Source organism: Salvelinus namaycush, chromosome 3, assembly GCF_016432855.1.
Source record: "Salvelinus namaycush isolate Seneca chromosome 3, SaNama_1.0, whole genome shotgun sequence".
Classification (NCBI taxonomy): domain Eukaryota; kingdom Metazoa; phylum Chordata; class Actinopteri; order Salmoniformes; family Salmonidae; genus Salvelinus; species Salvelinus namaycush.
The window spans coordinates 8,457,441-8,476,285 of NC_052309.1; the positions used below are offsets into that span (position 1 = coordinate 8,457,441).

An 18,845-nucleotide genomic window follows, 5' to 3' on the forward strand; every position below is an offset into this window, starting at 1 on the left:
CCTCCCTGTCTCCTCTTAGTACGGTCTCTTACTATCCTCTCCCTGTCTCTCCTCTTTACGTCTCTCTACTCCTCTCCCTGTCTCTCCTCTCCTCTTTACGTCTCTCACTCCTCCCTGTCTCTCCTCTTCTACGTATCTCTACTTCCTCTCCCTGTCTCTCCTCTTTACTTATCTTATCCTCTCCGTCTCCCCTTACGTCCTCTCTACTCCTCTCCCTGTCTCTCTCTCCTCTTTACGTCTCTCTACTACGTCTCCCTGTATCTCCTCTTACGTCTATATACTCCTTCCCTGTCTCTCCCTTTACGGCTCTCTACTCCTCTCCCTTGTCTCTCCTCTTTACGTCTCTCTACTCCTCTCCCTGTCTCTCCTCTTTACGTATCTTACTCCTCTCCCTGTCTTCCTCTCTTTACATCTCTACTCCTCTCCCGTCTCTCCTCTCCTCTTTTACGTATCTCTACTCCTCTCCCTGTCTCTCTCTCCTCTTTACGTATCTCTATCTCCTCTCCCTGTCTCTCCTCTCCTCTTACGTCTCTCTACTCCTCTCCTGTCTCTCCTCTTTACGTTCTCTACTCCTTCCCTGTCTCCTCCCTCTTTTAGTCTTCTTCCATCTCCCTGTCTCTCCTCTTTACGTCTCTCTACTCCTCTCCCTGTCTCTCCTCTTACGTCTCTCTACTCCTCTCCCGTCCTCTCCTCTTTACGTATCTCTACTCCTCTCCCTGTCTCTCTCTCCTCTTTACGTATCTCTACTCCTCTCCCTGTCTCTCCTCCCTCTTTACGTATCTCTACCTCTCCCTGTCTCTTCTCTCCTCTTACGTATCTCTACTCCTCTCCCTGTCTCTCCTCTTTAGTATCTCTACTCCTCTCCCGTCTCCCTCCCTTTACGTCTTTCTACTCCTCTCCCTGTCTCTTCTCTCCTCTTACGTTTCTCTACTCCTCCCTGTCTCTCCTCTTTACGTATCTCTACTCCTCTCCCTGTCTCTTCTCTCCTCTTTACGTCTCTCTACTCCTCCTCCTGTCTTCCTCTTATGTCTCTTCTACTCTCTCCCTGTCTCTCCTCTTTATGTCTCTCTACTCCTCTCCCTGTCTCTCCTCTCCTCTTTACGTCTCTACTCCTCTCCCTGTCTCTCCTCTCCTCTTTACGTCTCTCTACTCCTCTCCCTGTCTCTTCTCTTTACGTTCTCTCCTCCTCCCTGTCTCTCCTCTCTTTTACGTCTCTCTACTCCTCTCCCTGTCTCTCCTCTCCTCTTTTACGTATCTCTACTCCTCTCCCTGTCTCTTCTCTCCTCTTTACGTATCTCTACTCCTCTCCCTGTCTCTCCTCTTTACGTATCTCTACTCCTCTCCCTGTCTCTTCTCTCCTCTTTACGTCTCTCTACTCCTCTCCCTGTCTCTCCTCTCCTCTTTACGTCTCTCTACTCCTCTCCCTGTCTCTCCTCTTTACGTCTCTCTACTCCTCTCCCTGTCTCTCCTCTTTACGTATCTCTACTCCTCTCCCTGTCTCTCCTCTTTACGTATCTCTACTCCTCTCCCTGTCTCTCCTCTTTACGTATCTCTACTCCTCTCCCTGTCTCTCCTCTTAAGATCTCTACTCCTCTCTCCTCTGTCTCTTCTCTCCTCTTTACGTCTCTCTACTCCTCTCCCTGTCTCTCCTCTCCTCTTTACGTCTCTCTACTCTCTACCCTGTCTCTCTCTCTTTTACGTCTCTCTACTCCTCTCCCTGTCTCTCCTCTTTACGTATCTCTACTCCTCTCCCTGTCTCTCCTCTTTACGTCTCTCTACTCCTCTCCCTGTCTCTCCTTTGCTCTCTACTCCTACCTCCCTGTCTCTCCTCTCTCTTTACGTCTCTCTACTTCTCTCCCTGTCTCTCCTCTTTACGTCTCTCTACTCCTCTCCCTGTCTCTCCTCTTTACGTCTCTCTACTCCTCTCCCTGTCTCTCCTCTCCTCTTTACGTATCTCTACTCCTCTCCCTGTCTCTCCTCTCCTCTTTACGTATCTCTACTCCTCTCCCTGTCTCTCCTCTTTACGTATCTCTACTCCTCTCCCTGTCTCTCCTCTCCTCTTTACGTATCTCTACTCCTCTCCCTGTCTCTCCTCTTTACGTATCTCTACTCCTCTCCCTGTCTCTCCTCTCCTCTTTACGTATCTCTACTCCTCTCCCTGTCTCTCCTCTTTACGTCTCTCTACTCCTCTCCCTGTCTCTCCTCTCCTCTTTACGTATCTCTACTCCTCTCCCTGTCTCTCCTCTTTACGTCTCTCTACTCCTCTCCCTGTCTCTCCTCTTTACGTATCTCTACTCCTCTCCCTGTCTCTCCTCTCCTCTTTACGTCTCTCCACTTCTCTCTCCCTGTCTCTCCTGTGTGTGTGTGTGTGTGTGTGTGTGTGTGTGTGTGTGTGTGTGTGTGTGTGTGTGTGTGTGTGTGTGTGTGTGTGTGTGTGTGTGTGTGTGTTTTACTGTTTTTGTTACTGTGTGTGTGTGTGTGTGTGTGTGTGTGTGTGTGTGTGTGTGTGTGTGTGTGTGTGTGTGTGTGTGTGTGTGTGTGTGTGTGTGTGTGTGTGTGTGTACTGTTTTGGTTACGGTGTGTGTGTGTTACTGTTTTGGTTACGGTGTGTGTGTGTTACTGTTTTGGTTACGGTGTGTGTGTGTTTACTGTTTTGGTTACGGTGTGTGTGTGTTTACTGTTTTGGTTACGGTGTGTGTGTGTTACTGTTTTGGTTACGGTGTGTGTGTGTTACTGTTTTGGTTACGGTGTGTGTGTGTTACTGTTTTGGTTACGGTGTGTGTGTGTTACTGTTTTGGTTACGGTGTGTGTGTGTTTACTGTTTTGGTTACGGTGTGTGTGTTTACTGTTTTGGTTACGGTGTGTGTGTGTTACTGTTTTGGTTACGGTGTGTGTGTTTACTGTTTTGGTTACGGTGTGTGTGTTTACTGTTTTGGTTACGGTGTGTGTGTTACTGTTTTGGTTACGGTGTGTGTGTGTTACTGTTTTGGTTACGGTGTGTGTGTTTACTGTTTTGGTTACGGTGTGTGTGTTACTGTTTTGGTTACGGTGTGTGTGTGTTACTGTTTTGGTTACGGTGTGTGTGTGTTTACTGTTTTGGTTACGGTGTGTGTGTGTTTACTGTTTTGGTTACGGTGTGTGTGTGTTTACTGTTTTGGTTACGGTGTGTGTGTGTTTACTGTTTTGGTTACGGTGTGTGTGTGTGTTACTGTTTTGGTTACGGTGTGTGTGTGTTACTGTTTTGGTTACGGTGTGTTCGATGTTGTATCATTCATGTAGGAGGTATTTGTGTCCCAGAGTTGCCTCTCCCATCTCGGTAACAAACAAGTCCAGCTAAAGTCGGGACTAAAAACAACAAAAGATTACTAATGTAAAATATACTGTGTCTGTAAAATGTAAATACTGTAGTATTTATAATGCAGTATTTATAATGTAGTTTTTCTAATGTAGTATTTATAATGCGGTATTTATAATGAAGTATTTATCATGTAGTATTTATAATGTAGTATTTATAATGTAGTATTTATAATGTGGTATTTATAATGTAGTTTTTATAATGCAGTATTTATAATGAAGTATATATAATGTAGTATTTATAATGCAGTATTTATAATGTGGTATGTATAATGTAGTATTTATAATGTAGTATTTATAATGTAGTATTTATAATGTGGTATTTATAATGTAGTTTTTATAATGCAGTATTTATAATGAAGTATTTATAATGTAGTATTTATAATGTCGTATTTATAATGTAGTATTTATAATGTGGTATTTATACTGTAGTTTTTATAATGCAGTATTTATAATGAAGTATATATAATGTAGTATTTATAATGCAGTATTTATAATGTGGTATGTATAATGTAGTATTTATAATGCAGTATTTATAATGTAGTATTTATAATGTGGTATTTATAATGTAGTTTTTAGAATGCAGTATTTATAATGTAGTATTTATAATGTAGTATTTATAATGTCGTATTTATAATGTCGTATTTATAATGAAGTATTTATAATGTAGTATGTATAATGTGGTTTTTATAATGTAGTATTTATAATGTATAATGTAGTATTTATAATGTAGTTTTTATAATGTAGTATTTATAATGTCGTTTTTATAATGTAGTATTTATAATGCAATATTTATAATGTAGTATTTATAATGTAGTTTTTATAATGTAGTATTTATATTGTAGTATTTATAATGTAGTTTTTATAATGTAGTATTTATAATGTGGTATTTATAACGCAGCATTTATAATGTAGTATTTATAATGTAGTATTTATAATGTAGTATTTATATTGTAGTATTTATAATGTGGTATTTATAATGTAGTTTTTATAATGTAGGATTTATAATGTAGGATTTATAATGCAGTATTTATAATGTAGTATTTATAATGTAGTATTTATAATGTAGTATTTATAATGTAGTATTTATAATGTGGAATTTATAATGTAGTATTTATAATGCAGTATTTATAATGTAGGATTTATAATGCAGTATTTATAATGTGGTATTTATAACGTAGTATTTATAATGTGGTATTTATAACGCAGCATTTATAATGTAGTATTTATAATGCAGTATTTATAATGCAGTATTTATAATGCGGTATTTATAATGTAGTATTTATAATGCAGTATTTATAATGCAGTATTTATAATGCAGTATTTATAATGCAGTATTTATAATATGGTATTTATAATGTGGTATTTATAATGTAGTATTTATAATGCAGTATTTATAATGCAGTATTTATAATGCAGTATTTATAATGTAGTATTTATAATGTGGTATTTATAATGTGGTATTTATAATGCAGTATTTATATTGTAGTGTTTATAATGCAGTATTTATAATATGGTATTTATAATGTGGTATTTATAATGTGGTATTTATAATGTAGTATTTATAATGTAGTATTTATAATGCAGTATTTATAATGCAGTATTTATAATGCAGTATTTATAATGTAGTATTTATAATGTGGTATTTATAATGTAGTATTTAGAAAGCAGTATTTATATTGTAGTGTTTATAATGCAGTATTTATAATGTAGTATTTATAATGTAGTATTTAGTAGTAAAAAACACTTTGCAAAGCTCGATTTGAATGTTAAGGTCAAATCAAAACATTGTTTGTCTAAAGCTGACAGTCTGGCTTAGTTGTAGCCCAACCAGCTTGGGAAGTAGAAGACTAAGGGTTGTTATCCACGAGTTTACTCCAATTAAGGGAGGGATGGTAAGGATAGGGGAAATATAATGAAGAAGGAAAATATATTCAAAAAATATATATATTTATATATATATAGTTAAAATAATAATATATATATATATTGGAAATGATGCAGATAATTACATTAATGGAAGAAACTACAATCTACCTGCAATATTAAAGCTGATCCACCCCCTAAAATAATACTCGTAAAAATAACAAATGGTGTCTGTCTGATGCTCCTAGTTCAACACATGGCACTTCTCACAATGTGTTATTCCCAAGGCCACTCCAGTCTGTACTGTGTTGTGTTGTTGCTGTGTACAACATGAAGCCTAGCTGTGCGTCCCAAATTGCACCCCGATCAGTTAACTGTGCACTACTTTTAAAAAACTGCTTTAGACTAAGTAGAACGGCTCATAGGAGTTGAAGTCTATTTCCTGTTTCTGTAGTGTGAGGAAGCTTGATATACAAGTACACCCCCTGGACAGGACACTAGTTTATCTCCTGTTTCTGTAGTGTGAGGAAGCTTGATATACAAGTACACCCCCTGGACAGGACACTAGTCTATCTCCTGTTTCTGTAGTGTGAGGAAGCTTGATATACAAGTACACCCCCTGGACAGGACACTAGTCTATCTCCTGTTTCTGTAGTGTGAGGAAGCTTGATATACCAGTACACCCCTGGACAGGACACTAGGGCCTTACCCACAATCTATTTCCTTCATACTGAGTGCTAAACAGAGATGCATCGAGTCCCATTTTTACAGCCTTTGGTATGACTTGGCCGGGGATTAAACTCCAAACCTTCCAACCTCAGGGCGGACACCGTCCACATACCCCTGTACCACCGCGACCGACACATCCACGCACGCACACAAACACAGACACTGCCATTTCCATGGCAACCTCTCGTCGGTTGTATCTGCTGGCGCCTCGATGATGAAATATCAGTTGATCGACTAGTCTGGTCTGATGCTCATCTGAGCTGCAGCAATGGGAGCTGAATACTGTCATCAGACCTGATTAATGGAACTAGAGCTGCTGGGCCAATTTGGATTTACCAAGGCCCAGGGAGACAACACTCTACACCCTGGACAAGGCCGCAGGCTGACGCTGTGTGTGTGTGTGTGTTCCACAGGGATGCTGGCCCATGTTGACTCCAATGCTTCCCACAGTTGTGTCAAGTTGGCTGGATGTCCTTTGGGTGGTGGACCATTCTTGATACAAACGAGAAACTGTTGAGCGTGAAAAACCCAGCAGTGTTGCAGTTCTTGAATCACTCAAACCGGTGTGCCTGTCACCTACTACCATACCCCTTTCAAAGGCACTTAAATATTTTGTCTTGCCCATTCACCCTCTGAATGGCACACATACACAATCCATGTCTCAATTAACCTGTCTCCTCCCCTTCAATCTACACTGATTGAAGTGGATTTAAATAGTGACATCAATAAGGGATCATATCTTTCACCTGGATTCACCTGGTCAGTAGATGTCATGGAAAGAGCAGGTGTTCCTAATGTTATACTCAGTGTACATATACAGTGGCTTGCGAAAATATTCACCCCCCTTGGCATTTTTCCTATTTTGTTGCCTTATTAACACCTGGAATTAAAATAGATTTTTTGGGGGGTTGTATCATTTGATTTGCACAACATGCCTACCACTTTGAAGATGCTAAATATTTGTTATTGTGAAACAAACAAGAAATAAGACAAAAAAATAAGAACTCAAGAAAACTTGAGCGTGCACTTGAGCGAAACTATTCACGCCCCAAAGTCAATACTTTGTAGAGCCACGTTTTGCAGAAATTACAGCTGCAAGTCTCTTGGGGTATGTCTCTATAAGCTTGGCACATCTAGCCACTGGGATTTTTGCCCATTCTTCAAGGCAAAACTGCTCCAGCTCCTTCAAGTTGGATGGGTTCCGATGGTGTACATCAATCTTTAAGTCATACCACAGATTCTCAATTGGATTGAGGTCTGGGCTTTGACTAGGCCATTCCAAGACATTTAAATGTTTCTCCTTAAACCACTCGAGTGTTGCTTTAGCAGTATGCTTAGGGTCATTGTCCTGCTGGAAGGTGAACCTCTGCCCCAGTCTCAAATCTCTGGGGGACTGAAACAGGTTTCCCTCAAGAATTTCCCTGTATTTAGTGCCATCCATCATTCCTTCAATTCTGACCAGTTTCTCAGTCCCTGCCGATGAAAAACATCCCCACAGCATGATGCTACCTCCACCATGCTTAACTGTGAGGATGGTGTTCTCTTTTTCAGTTCTGCCCACAAATTTTCTATGGGATTGAGGTCAGGGCTTTGTGATGGACACTCCAATACCTTGACTTTGTTGTTCTTAAGCCATTTTGCCACAACTTTGGAGGTATGTTTGGGGTCATTGTCCATTTGGAAGACCCATTTGTGACCAAGCTTAAACTTCCTGACTGATGTCTTGAGATGTTGCTTCAATATATCCACATCATTTTCCATTCTCATGATGCCATCTATTTTGTGAAGTGAACCAGTCCCTCCTGCAATAAAGCACCCCCACAACATGATGCTGCCACCCCCGTGCTTCACGGTTGGGATGGTGTTCTTCAGCTTGCAAGCCTCCCCCTTTTTCCTCCAAACATAACAATGGTCACTATGGCCAAACAGTTCTATTTTTTGTTTCATCAGACCAGAGGACATTTCTCCAAAAAGTACGATATTTGTCCACATGTGCAGTTGCAAACCGTAGTCTGGCTATTTTAATGGCGGTTTTGGAGCAGTGGCTTCTTCCTCGCTGAGCGGCCTTTCAGGTTATGTCGAAATAGGACTCGTTTTACTGTGGATATAGATACTTTTGTACCTGTTTCCTCCAGCTTCTTCACAAGGTCCTTTGCTGTTGTTCTGGGATTGATTTGCACTTCTCACACCAAAGTGCGTTCATCTCTAGGAGACAGAACGCGTCTCCTTCCTGAGCGGTATGACGACTGCGTGGTCCCATGGTGTTTATACTTGCGTACTATTGTTTGTACAGATGAGCATGGTACCTTCAGGTGTTTGGAAATTGCTCCCAAGGATGAACCAGACTTGGAGGTCTACAATTTTTTTCTGAGGTCTTGGCTGATTTCCTTTTGATTTTCCCATGATGTCAAGCATAGAGGCACTGAGTTTGAAGGTAGGCCTTGAAATACATCCATAGGTACACCTCCAATTGAATCAAATCATTTCAATTAGCCTATCAGAAGCTTCTAAAGCCATAACATCATTTTCTGGAATTTTCCAAGCTGTTTAAAGGCACAGTCAACTTATTGTCTGTAAACTTCTGACTCACTGGAATTGTGATACAGTGAATTATAAGTGAAATAATCTGTCTGTAAACAATTGTTGGAAAAATTACTTGTGTCATGCACAAAGTAGATGTTCTAACCGACTTGCCAAAACTGTTTTTTGTTAACAACAAATTTGTGGAGTGGTTGAAAATAAGTTTTAATGACTCCAACCTAAGTGTATGTAAACTTCTGACTTCAACTGTATATTCATGGCTCTGCATTAGGCCAGATGTATCTATATCTATAGACATGGTTATGCAGTAGGCCAGATATATCTATAGACATGGTTATGCAGTAGGCCAGATATATCTATATCTATAGACGTGGCTCTGCATTAGGCCAGATATATCTATAGACATGGCTCTGCAGTAGGCCAGATATATCTATAGACGTTGCTCTGCAGTAGGCCAGATATATCTATATCTGTAGACGTTGCTCTGCAGTAGGCCAGATATATCTATATCTATAGACGTGGCTCTGCATTAGGCCAGATATATCTATATCTATAGACATGGTTCTGCAGTAGGCCAGATATATCTATAGACATGGTTCTGCAATAGGCCAGATATATCTATAGACATGGTTCTGCAGTAGGACAGATATATCTATAGACATGGTTCTGCAATAGGCCAGATATATCTATATCAATAGACATGGCTCTGCAGTAGGCCAGATATATCTATAGACGTTGATCTGCAGTAGGCCAGATATATCTATATCTGTAGACGTTGCTCTGCAGTAGGCCAGATATATCTATATCTATAGACATGGCTCTGCAGTAGGCCAGATATATCTATAGACATGGTTCTGCAATAGGCCAGATATATCTATATCTATAGACATGGCTCTGCAGTAGGCCAGATATATCTATAGACATGGTTCTGCAATAGGCCAGATATATCTATATCAATAGACATGGCTCTGCAGTAAGCCAGATATATCTATAGACGTTGATCTGCAGTAGGCCAGATATATCTATATCTGTAGACGTTGCTCTGCAGTAGGCCAGATATATCTATATCTATAGACATGGCTCTGCAGTAGGCCAGATATATCTATATCTATAGACATGGTTATGCAGTAGGCCAGATATATCTATATCTATAGACATGGCTCTGCAGTAGGCCAGATATATCTATATCTATAGATATGGCTCTGCAGTAGGCCAGATATATCTATAGACATGGTTCTGCAATAGGCCAGATATATCTATATCTATAGACATGGCTCTGCAGCAGGCCAGATATATCTATAGACATGGCTCTTCAGTAGGCCAGATATATCTATATCTATAGACATGGCTCTGCAATAGGCCAGATATATCTATAGACGTGGCTCTGCAGTAGGCCAGATATATCTATAGACATGGCTCTGCAGTAGGCCAGATATATCTATAGACGTTGCTCTGCAGTAGGCCAGATATATCTATATCTGTAGACGTTGCTCTGCAGTAGGCCAGATATATCTATATCTATAGACGTGGCTCTGCATTAGGCCAGATATATCTATATCTATAGACATGGTTCTGCAGTAGGCCAGATATATCTATAGACATGGTTCTGCAATAGGCCAGATATATCTATAGACATGGTTCTGCAGTAGGACAGATATATCTATAGACATGGTTCTGCAATAGGCCAGATATATCTATATCAATAGACATGGCTCTGCAGTAGGCCAGATATATCTATAGACGTTGATCTGCAGTAGGCCAGATATATCTATATCTGTAGACGTTGCTCTGCAGTAGGCCAGATATATCTATATCTATAGACATGGCTCTGCAGTAGGCCAGATATATCTATAGACATGGTTCTGCAATAGGCCAGATATATCTATATCTATAGACATGGCTCTGCAGTAGGCCAGATATATCTATAGACATGGTTCTGCAATAGGCCAGATATATCTATATCAATAGACATGGCTCTGCAGTAAGCCAGATATATCTATAGACGTTGATCTGCAGTAGGCCAGATATATCTATATCTGTAGACGTTGCTCTGCAGTAGGCCAGATATATCTATATCTATAGACATGGCTCTGCAGTAGGCCAGATATATCTATATCTATAGACATGGTTATGCAGTAGGCCAGATATATCTATATCTATAGACATGGCTCTGCAGTAGGCCAGATATATCTATATCTATAGATATGGCTCTGCAGTAGGCCAGATATATCTATAGACATGGTTCTGCAATAGGCCAGATATATCTATATCTATAGACATGGCTCTGCAGCAGGCCAGATATATCTATAGACATGGCTCTTCAGTAGGCCAGATATATCTATATCTATAGACATGGCTCTGCAATAGGCCAGATATATCTATAGACGTGGCTCTGCAGTAGGCCAGATATATCTATATCTATAGACATGGCTCTGCAGTAGGCCAGATATATCTATAGACGTGGCTCTGCAGCAGGCCAGATATATCTATAGACATGGCTCTGCAGTAGGCCAGATATATCTATATCTATAGACATGGCTCTGCAATAGGCCAGATATATCTATATCTATAGACATGGCTCTGCAATAGGCCAGATATATCTATAGACGTGGCTCTGCAGTAGGCCAGATATATCTATATCTATAGACATGGCTCTGCAGTAGGCCAGATATATCTATAGACGTGGCTCTACAGTAGACCAGATATATCTATATCTATAGACATGGCTCTGCAGTAGGCCAGATATATCTATAGACGTGGCTCTGCAGCAGGCCAGATATATCTATAGACATGGCTCTGCAGTAGGCCAGATATATCTATATCTATAGACATGGCTCTGCAATAGGCCAGATATATCTATATCTATAGACATGGCTCTGCAATAGGCCAGATATATCTATAGACGTGGCTCTGCAGTAGGCCAGATATATCTATATCTATAGACATGGCTCTGCAGTAGGCCAGATATATCTATAGACGTGGCTCTGCAGTAGACCAGATATATCTATATCTATAGACATGGCTCTGCAGCAGGCCAGATATATCTATAGACGTGGCTCTGCAGTAGACCAGATATATCTATATCTATAGACATGGCTCTGCAGCAGGCCAGATATATCTATAGACATGGTTATGCAGCAGGCCAGATATATCTATATCTATAGACATGGCTCTGCAGTAGGCCAGATATATCTATAGACATGGCTCTGCAGTAGGCCAGATATATCTATATCTATAGACATGGCTCTGCAATAGGCCAGATATATCTATAGACGTTGCTCTGCAGTAGGCCAGATATATCTATATCTATAGACATGGCTCTGCAATAGGCCAGATATATCTATAGACATGGCTCTGCAGTAGGCCAGATATATTATAGCTTAGTTAATCATGCTCCACTTGATAGATCATATCCAGGGTCCATTTTCAAATATTTCTAAAAAGATTGATTTGCAGTCGTGACACACCCAAAAGTGTGTATGGGTCACAGAGTGTACATGGGGACTGATTGTATGGGTCACAGAGTGTACATGGGGACTGACTGTATGGGTCACAGAGTGTACATGGGGACTGACTGTATGGGTCACAGAGTGTCCATGGGGACTGACTGTATGGGTCACAGAGTGTCCATGGGGACTGACTGTATGGGTCACAGAGTGTCCATGGGGACTGATTGTATGGGTCACAGAGTGTCCAGGAAGACTTATTGTATGGGTCACAGAGTGTACATGGGGACTGACTGTATGGGTCACAGAGTGTCCAGGAAGACTTATTGTATGGGTCACAGAGTGTCCAGGAAGACTTATTGTATGGGTCACAGAGTGTCCATGGGGACTGACTGTATGGGTCACAGAGTGTCCATGGGGACTGATTGTATGGGTCACAGAGTGTCCGAGGGGACTGACTGTATGTGTCACAGAGTGTCCAGGAAGACTTATTGTATGGGTCACAGAGTGTACATGGGGACTGACTGTATGGGTCACAGAGTGTACATGGGGACTGACTGTATGGGTCACAGAGTGTCCAGGAAGACTTATTGTATGGGTCACAGAGTGTACATGGGGACTGACTGTATGGGTCACAGAGTGTCCAGGAAGACTTATTGTATGGGTCACAGAGTGTCCATGGGGACTGACTGTATGGGTCACAGAGTGTCCGAGGGGACTGATTGTATGGGTCACAGAGTGTCCGAGGGGACTGATTGTATGGGTCACAGAGTGTCCAGGAAGACTTATTGTATGGGTCACAGGGTGTACATGGGGACTGATTGTATGTGTCCAGGAAGACTTATTGTATGGGTCACAGAGTGTCCATGGGGACTGACTGTATGGGTCACAGAGTGTCCGAGGGGACTGATTGTATGGGTCACAGAGTGTCCGAGGGGACTGATTGTATGTGTCACAGAGTGTCCGAGGGGACTGATTGTATGGGTCACAGAGTGTCCGAGGGGACTGATTGTATGGGTCACAGAGTGTCCGAGGGGACTGATTGTATGTGTCACAGAGTGTCCGAGGGGACTGATTGTATGTGTCACAGAGTGTTCGAGGGGACTGATTGTATGGGTCACAGAGTGTCCGAGGGGACTGATTGTATGGGTCACAGAGTGTCCGAGGGGACTGATTGTATGGGTCACAGAGTGTCCGAGGGGACTGATTGTATGGGTCACAGAGTGTCCATGGGGACTGATTGTATGGGTCACAAAGTGTCCAAGGGACTGATTGTATGGGTCACAGAGTGTCCGAGGGGACTGATTGTATGGGTCACAGAGTGTCCGAGGGGACTGATTGTATGGGTCACAGAGTGTCCGAGGGGACTGATTGTATGGGTCACAGAGTGTCCGAGGGGACTGATTGTATGGGTCACAGAGTGTCCGAGGGGACTGATTGTATGTGTCACAGAGTGTCCGAGGGGACTGATTGTATGTTTCACAGAGTGTCCGAGGGGACTGATTGTATTGGTCACAGAGTGTCCGAGGGGACTGATTGTATGTGTCACAGAGTGTCCGAGGGGACTGATTGTATGTGTCACAGAGTGTCCGAGGGGACTGATTGTATGGGTCACAGAGTGTCCGAGGGGACTGATTGTATGGGTCACAGAGTGTCCGAGGGGACTGATTGTATGGGTCACAGAGTGTCCGAGGGGACTGATTGTATGGGTCACAGAGTGTCCGTGGGGACTGATTGTATTGGTAGAGTGTGTGTGTGCTATCTACAGATGATATGTCTCATTGTATTGACTGAGATAACCGGGTAACTAATGACTACAGACCAGTCAGGAGTGTACAGTCCATTCAGAAAGTATTCAGACCCTTTGATTTTTTCCCACATTTTGTTTCTTTACAGCCTTATTCTAAAATGTATTAAATTGTTAGTTTTTTTCTCAACAATCTACACACAATACCCCATAATAACAAAGCAAAAACAAGTTTTTTTATTTTTTTAAGCAAATTTATTACAAATAAAAACTGAAAAATCACATATACATACAGTACCAGTCAAAAGTTTGGACACACCTACTCATTCCAGGATTTTTCTTTATTTTACCATTTTCTACATTGTTGAATAATAGTGAAGACATCAAAACGATTAAATAACACATATGGAATCATGTAGTAACCAAAAAAGTGTAAACCATATCAAAATGTATTATAAATTTGAGAATCTTCAAAGTAGCCACCCTTTAACTGTATTTGTTTAACATTTTCTTGGTTACTTCTTGATTCTATATGAGCTATTTCATTATTTTGATGTCTTCACAATTATTATACAATGTAGAAAATAGTAAAAATAAAGAAAAAACCCTTGAATGAGTAATTCTGTCCAAACATTTGACTGTTACTGGAAGTATTCAGACCCTTTACTCAGTACTCTGTTGAAGCACTTTAGGCAGCGATTACAGCCTTGAATCGTCTTGGGTATGACGCTACAAACTTGGCACACCTGTACTTGGGGAGTTTCTCCCATTCTTCTCTGCAGATCCTCTCAAGATCTATCAGGTTGGATGGGGAGAGTCGCTGCAGAGCTATTCTCAGGTCTCTCCAGAAATGTTAGATCGGGTTCAAGTCCGGGCTCTGGCTGGGCCACTCAAGGACATTCAGAGACTTGTCCCGAAGCCACACTCCTGCATTGTCTTGGATGTGTGCTCAGGGCCGTTGTCCTGTTGGAAGGTGTTTTTTGATACCCTTCCCCAGATATGTGCCTCGAAACAATTCTGTCTCGGAGCTCTACGGACAATTCCTTCAACATCATGGCTTGCTTTTTGCTCTGACATGCATTGTCAATTGTGGGACCTTATATAGACAGGTGTGTGTCTTTCCAAATCATGTACAAACAATTGATTTTACCACAGGTGGATTCCAATCAAGTTGTAGAAACATTTCAAGGAAGATCAATGGAAACAGGATGCACCTGAGCTCAATTTCGAGTCTCATAGCAAAGGGTCAGATTACTTATGTAATTAAAGTATTTCTGTTTTTTATTTTAATAAATTTGTGAAAATGTCTCAACTCACTTTGTCGTTATGGAGTATTGTGTGTAGATTGCTGAGGATTTTTATTTATTTAATCCATTTTAGAATAAGGTTGTAATGTAACAAAATGTGAAAAACGTCAAGGGGTCTGAATACCTTCCGAAGGCACTGTAGGCTATATATAGGTACACTACATGACCAAAAGTATGTGGACACCTGCTCCCCGAATATCTCATTCCAAAATCATGGGCATTAATATGGAGTTGGTCCCCCCTTTGCTGCTGTAACAGCCTCCACTCTTCTGGGTAGGCTTTCCACTAGATGTTGGAACATTGCTGCGGGGACTTGCTTCCGATTAGGCCTGGCTCGCAGTCGGCGTTCCAATTCATCCCAAAGGTGTTTGATGGGGTTGAGGTCAGAGCTCTGTGGAGGCCAGTCAAGTTCTTCCACGCTGATCTCGACAAATAATTTCTTTATGGACCTCGCTTTGTGCACGAGGGCAATGTCATGCTGAAACAGGAAAGGGTCTTCCCCAAACTGTTGCCACAAAGTTGGAAGCAGAATCATCTAGAATGTCATTGTACGCTGTAGCGTTAAGATTTCCCTTCACTGGAATTAAGGGAACTAACCCGAACCATGAAAAACAGCCCCAGACCATTATTCCTCCTCCACCAAACTTTACAGTTGACACTATGCATTGGGGCAGGTAGCGTTCTCCTGGCATCCGCCAAACCCAGATTCGTCTGTCGGACTGCCAGATGGTGAAGCGTGATTCATCACTCCAGAGAACGCGTTTCTACTGCTCCAGAGTCCAATGGCGGCGAGCTTTACACCACTCCAGCCGACGCCTGGCATCGCGCATGGTGATCTTAGTCTTGTGTGCTGTTGCTCGGCCATGGAAACCCATTTAAATGAATCTCCCGACGAACAGTTCTTGTGGTGCCGTTGCTTCCAGAGGCAGTTTGGAACTCGGTACTGAGCGTTGCAACCGAGGACAGACGAGTTTTACACGCTTCAGCACTCAGCGGTCCCGTTCTGTGAGCTTGTGTGGCCTACCACTTCGCGTCTAAGCTGTTGTTGCTCCTAGACGTTTTCACTAAACAATAACAGCACTTACAATTGACCCGGGCAGCACTATCAGGGCAGAAATTTGACAAACTGAATTGTTGGAAAGGTGGCATCTATTAACGGTGCCACGTTGAAGGTCACTGAGCTCATCAGTAAGACAACTTCCTGCCAATGTTTGTCTGTGAAGATTTTATACACCTTTCAGCAACGGGTGTGACTGAAATAGCCGAATCCAGTAATTTGAAGGGGTGTCCACGTACTTTTGAACATATAGTGTATATAGGTATATATAGATATAGAGGTATATAGGTATTTATAGGTATATATAGATATAGAGGTATATAGGTATTTATAGGTATATAGGTATATATTTTTTTAGTTTTTTTTATTTCACCTTTATTTAACCAGGTAGGCTAGTTGAGAACAAGTTCTCATTTGAAACTGCGACCTGGCCAAGATAAAGCATAGCAGTGTGAACAGACAACAACACAGAGTTACACATGGAGTAAACAATAAACAAGTCAATAACATAGTAGGGGAAAAAAAGAAAAAAAAAGAGAATCTATATACAATGTGTGCAAAAGGCATGAGGAGGTAGGCAATAAATAGGCCATAGGAGCGAATAATTACAATTTACAATTGTAATTACAATTTAGCAGATTAACACTGGGGTGATAAATCATCAGATGATCATGTGCAAATAGAGATACTGGTGTGCAAAAGAGCAGAAAAGTAAATAAATGAAAACAGTTGATATATACAGTTGATGTCGGAAGTTTACCTTAGTCAAATACAGTTAAACTCAGTTTTTCACAATTCCTGACATTTAATCCTAGTAAAATTCCCTGTTTTAGGTCAGTTAGGATCACCACTTTATTTTAAGAATGTGAAATGTCAGAATAATAGTAGAGAGAATGATTTATTTCAGCTTTTATTTCTTTCATCACATTCCCAATGGGTCAGAAGTTTACATACACTCAATTAGTATTTGGTAGCATTGCCTTTAACTACTAGAGCCCAACCTCCCAGCCTGTTACCAGTTCAACACAGGGCCCAACCTCCCAGCCTGTTACCAGTTCAACACAGGGCCCAACCTCCCAGCCTGTTAACAGTTCAACACAGGGCCCAACCTCCCAGCTTGTTACCAGTTCAACACAGGGCCCAACCTCCCAGCCTGTTACCAGTTCAACACAGGGCCCAACCTCCCAGCCTGTTACCAGTTCAACACAGGGCCCAACCTCCCAGCCTGTTACCAGTTCAACACAGGGCCCAACCTCCCAGTCTGTTAACAGTTCAACACAGGGCCCAACCTCCCAGCCTGTTACCAGTTCAACACAGGGCCCAACCTCCCAGCCTGTTACCAGTTCAACACAGGGCCCAACCTCCCAGTCTGTTAACAGTTCAACACAGGGCCCAACCTCCCAGCCTGTTACCAGTTCAACACAGGGCCCAACCTCCCAGCCTGTTAACAGTTCAACACAGGGCCCAACCTCCCAGCCTGTTAACAGTTCAACACAGGGCCCAACCTCCCAGCCTGTTAACAGTTCAACACAGGGCCCAACCTCCCAGCCTGTTACCAGTTCAACACAGGGCCCAACCTCCCAGTCTCTTACCAGTTCAACACAGGGCCCAACCTCCCAGCCTGTTACCAGTTCAACACAGGGCCCAACCTCCCAGCCTGTTACCAGTTCAACACAGGGCCCAACCTCCCAGCCTGTTAACAGTTCAACACAGGGCCCAACCTCCCAGCCTGTTAACAGTTCAACACAGGGCCCAACCTCCCAGCCTGTTACCAGTTCAACACAGGGCCCAACCTCCCAGTCTGTTACCAGTTCAACACAGGGCCCAACCTCCCAGCCTGTTACCAGTTCAACACAGGGCCCAACCTCCCAGCCTGTTACCAGTTCAACACAGGGTCCAACCTCCCAGTCTGTTACCAGTTCAACACAGGGCCCAACCTCCCAGCCTGTTACCAGTTCAACACAGGGCCCAACCTCCCAGCCTGTTACCAGTTCAACACAGGGCCCAACCTCCCAGTCTGTTACCAGTTCAACACAGGGCCCAACCTCCCAGTCTGTTACCAGTTCAACACAGGGCCCAACCTCCCAGCCTGTTACCAGTTCAACACAGGGCCCAACCTCCCAGCCTGTTACCAGTTCAACACAGGGCCCAACCTCCCAGCCTGTTAACAGTTCAACACAGGGCCCAACCTCCCAGCCTGTTAACAGTTCAACACAGGGCCCAACCTCCCAGCCTGTTAACAGTTCAACACAGGGCCCAACCTCCCAGTCTGTTACCAGTTCAACACAGGGCCCAACCTCCCAGCCTGTTACCAGTTCAACACAGGGCCCAACCTCCCAGCCTGTTACCAGTTCAACACAGGGCCCAACCTCCCAGCCTGTTAACAGTTCAACACAGGGCCGGGCTAGAGCAGTATAACCTTGCCAGGGAGAGTGTTAGACCTACATAAAAAATTATGTGATTACTGTTGATGCGTGAGGGCCCGGAGGCTGCTGGAATGAAAGTATTGATGGTTGGAGCCAGAGCTTCAGGCTTGGAAGCAACATCCAGCCCAGTAAAAGAGCCACTGGCCAGGGGCCACAGTAAAGCTATTGATCCTCTGCTCAACCCATCTCTATATGGCACGATGAGCTCTGAGCTGCTGCTGCTGCAAATCACGATATTCCCTCTTCACAGACAGAGGCAGCTCATTACTGTAGACAGAGGCAGCTCATTACTGTAGACAGAGGCAGCTCATTACTGTAGACAGAGGCAGCTCATTACTGTAGACAGAGGCAGCTCATTACTGTAGACAGAGG

At 42.4% G+C, this 18,845-nt stretch overlaps 1 protein-coding gene across 1 annotated transcript in view; it reads left to right on the plus strand.

Moving 5' to 3' along the window:
* Positions 1-18,215, plus strand: part of LOC120044775 (DNA-directed RNA polymerase II subunit RPB1-like) — a gene marked incomplete at its 5' end in the record, with an annotated part of 40,323 nt that extends 22,108 nt beyond the window's left edge. The window contains 3 exons of the mRNA XM_038989450.1: positions 17,139-17,306; positions 17,571-17,742; positions 17,797-18,215. Of these exons, the coding sequence (XP_038845378.1) occupies positions 17,139-17,306; positions 17,571-17,742; positions 17,797-18,215 (759 nt within the window). The remainder of the gene's footprint in view (positions 1-17,138; positions 17,307-17,570; positions 17,743-17,796) is intronic.
* Between the last annotated feature and the right edge of the window lie 630 nt (positions 18,216-18,845).